A 3,130-nucleotide genomic window follows, 5' to 3' on the forward strand; every position below is an offset into this window, starting at 1 on the left:
ACATGTGGGCTTTGAGCCACTTCTCACCACTCAGGGTGGTTCTCTTGCAAGAGAAACTTATTCCACTGATAAGGCAGAAGGGTACTGTCAGTTTCTGTACTACAGAACTTTATTTATTTTAAACAAGCTCAAAGTCTTCTCAGTAAAACTACTGGGAAACTTGGTCACAATAATCCCATTGAACTCCAAGGTAACTCCCATTACTGGAAAATAATTCAGATACCAACTACAAGAACAAACCCACTGCAACATCACAAAGCACTTATGCAGAATAACACAGCATCAAATACAGCACTGACAGTCAAAATAGGTGCAGATGAGATCATTCACTTTGTGTCGTTGTAAAATTACTGCAAGCAAATGCAGCATTCCCTGACTAACCCTGCTGAGGTAACACGAGAAGTCCATTTGACTCAACCATGTGCACAAGCTCCCTTCTCTTTTGGAGGAAGCCTGCCTCACTTCAGACTCCTTATCCCTTTATCTCTCAGTGAAACACCGTGTTTAGGCACCTCAGTTAGTTATGACTGTTCCACCAACCTGCTCTGTATGGCCATGGTTGAGGTTTTTCTTAATCTCTCTCACTGGACGATGCAAGTTGTACAACATTGATCTTGTTTTTCAGGCAGGGAGGCATAGTTCATTTGCCTGACGATCTCAGCAAACAGTTCATCCACCATTGTTTTGCTCTTGGCTGACGTCTCCATGAAGGGACAGCCCCACTCCTGAGCCAGGGCTCTGCCTTCTGCAGACGGGACTTCCCTCTCCGACTCCAGATCCACTTTATTCCCCACCAGGATCAGAGGGACTTTCTCGTATCTCTTCACCCGGACAATCTGGTCCCTCATGGGCTTGATGTCCTGGTCAGACAATCCAGCTGGTTAGTACATGCAAGGGATCACATGGAACTGCTACACAACCACTGCAGAAACACATTTAATAACCCTCGTGTGCAGCTCAACATTAAAAATACATCAGAAAGCTTCTTAAACTCATAGTCACGCAGATCTAGAATTCAGAGAAAAATTACTACCTACCACTAAGTTACTTCTTCTTTTCTATAAAAGCATGCACTTTATAGACCTTTATGTGCCTTTATAAACAGAAAGTGACTGCTGTGCTCTCAGACAGTCGGTTCTGCCAGAGGAGGACACGGCATTGCTGCTCTGAAGGCTGGTTTCAGCTTTCTGAAGAAGTTGTCTCAAGTCTAAGGACCTGTAACCCTAGCAGGGGCATGCCATTACACAACCATTTAGGAAGTTTGTGCTTAGTTTACAGCTTGAGAAAGCCATCAATTTAAATAAAGCCTTCTCAGTCCTGGAATGCTTAGAATAATTCATTGTGAACACATTTAATCACATGTAAGTAACCAAATTAGATGTTGTAAAGAGATTTTATTACCTAGAGATGCATTTATTCAAGCCTGAGCCGACACGGGGCGTTTACACTTGAAAGTCTGAGTCAGCCTCCTCTGCCCCCTGAGTGTTTTAAGTTGCTATCAGTACTACAAATTCTTGCATAGTTCTGAGACAAAGCAATCCCAGCGTTTGAAGTTACCACTGTGTAAAGAACTGCAGAGAGGTTTACACCTACAGCCTTCAGAGCAAACACTACAGACAGACGGGAATAATTAAATATTAACAAGGTGGATTACTGCACATCCATTCCTCAAATAATGAGGGCTCACTGGAACCCAAAAATCAGTGAAAATGAGAGCAGAAGCATCCCAATGTCACTGCTGTTGTTTTCCAAAGATAAGCGTGTCTTCAGCTTGCACAGGGTTGTTTCGAGGCCTCTGCTAAGATAAGGTTTAGCCTTCAGCACAAGCAAACAGTGGGGGTGTGCAAGGTCTTGCCAAGCAGCTGGAACACACCCAGCTCAGCAGCCCAGCCAAGGCAGAGCTGCAAATCCCTGCGCTGCACGGAGTGCTGCTAAACTCACTTATTGCCCAAAAACAAAGCCCCGCTTCTACAGGCAGCTTAGACCAGCTACTAGCTGAGACATTTCCTTTTTTTTTTTTTTGGAGAGTTTTAATAGTAGAAATCAAATCCAGATCCAGAAATGATCGTGTATAGCTAGCTCTCCTCTCCAGTACTCCACCTACGCTGTGAGAGCATCGAGCTCGTGCTGGACAGGAATATATTTTGGGGGCAGGGAGCGGAAAATAGCAGCTCACTTAACAAGTCACAACTGCAGAACAATGAGACTCTCTCTTCAAGAGCAACTGCAGAAACATGCCTTTTAGGAAGGAGAGGGGGTTGGAAGGGGAAGTCTCGTGTTTAATATCGAGTGATTTCTTCACAAAGGGGGATTGCCAAGAGATTTCTGTTGGGGAAGTGGGAGCTAGTCATTGTTCTCCAGCACTGCGTGGGATTTAACAATGGTGGCACCCTGATAAGTACCTGCAAAGCAAGCAGTTTTCCATCAGGAAGCAGGGCTGGCAAACGCGCTTTCAAGCTGGGCATTTACACTTTTGGCCCTTCGGAGATAAAGCGCTTTCCATGCACACGTGGCTACCCCTAAAACTTCCTCCTCGGCCCAGCGCCTTCCCCAGGGCAGGGCCGGCTCCAGCCGAGGACGGGACCCCGGGCGAGGTTACCTGGAAGGACTGCTGGTTGACCAGGCTGTAGACGAGGATGAATCCCTGCCCGTTCTTGATGTAGAGGTCGCGCATGGAGGCGAACTGCTCGGTGCCCGCCGTGTCCAGGATCTCCAGCACCGAGGGGGACGAGTCCACCTCGATCTCCTTGCGGTAGAAGTCCTCAATGGTGGGGTCGTACTTCTCGATGAAGGTCCCGGTGACGAACTGCACCGTCAGGGCGGACTTCCCCACCCCCCCGCTGCCCAGCACCACCACCTTGTACTCCCGCATCGGGCCCCGCTCGCCGCTCCCCGCCGGGCCCGGGCCTAGGGCAGGCGGCACCGCGGCCCTCGCATAGCCCCAGCCCGCTTCAGGTGAAGGGCGAGGCCCCACTGCTCCCGCGCAGTCTTGGGGGGAGCGAGACCCCCGTGAGCGCCCGGCGCGGCCCCGGCCCCGCTGCGCTCCTTCACCGCCGCGCTCCCGCCATCGCCTCCTCGGCCGCGGGACCCGCCCGCCAGGGCCACCCCCACCCGGAAGGGTTTTGCTGAG

The 3,130-nt window shown here is 49.9% G+C and overlaps 1 protein-coding gene across 1 annotated transcript; it reads right to left on the minus strand.

The window, feature by feature from the left end:
* Positions 1-540: 540 nt before the first annotated feature.
* Positions 541-3,130, minus strand: RAP2C (RAP2C, member of RAS oncogene family). The gene is made up of 2 exons (XM_054641214.2): positions 2,600-3,130; positions 541-860 (listed from the first exon to the last, which is right to left on the minus strand). Exons 1-2 carry the CDS (start codon positions 2,870-2,872, stop codon positions 582-584), a joined length of 552 nt encoding a protein of 183 aa, XP_054497189.1. The 5' UTR covers positions 2,873-3,130; the 3' UTR covers positions 541-581.

This window comes from Agelaius phoeniceus, chromosome 14 (assembly GCF_051311805.1).
Source record: "Agelaius phoeniceus isolate bAgePho1 chromosome 14, bAgePho1.hap1, whole genome shotgun sequence".
Classification (NCBI taxonomy): Eukaryota; Metazoa; Chordata; class Aves; order Passeriformes; family Icteridae; genus Agelaius; species Agelaius phoeniceus.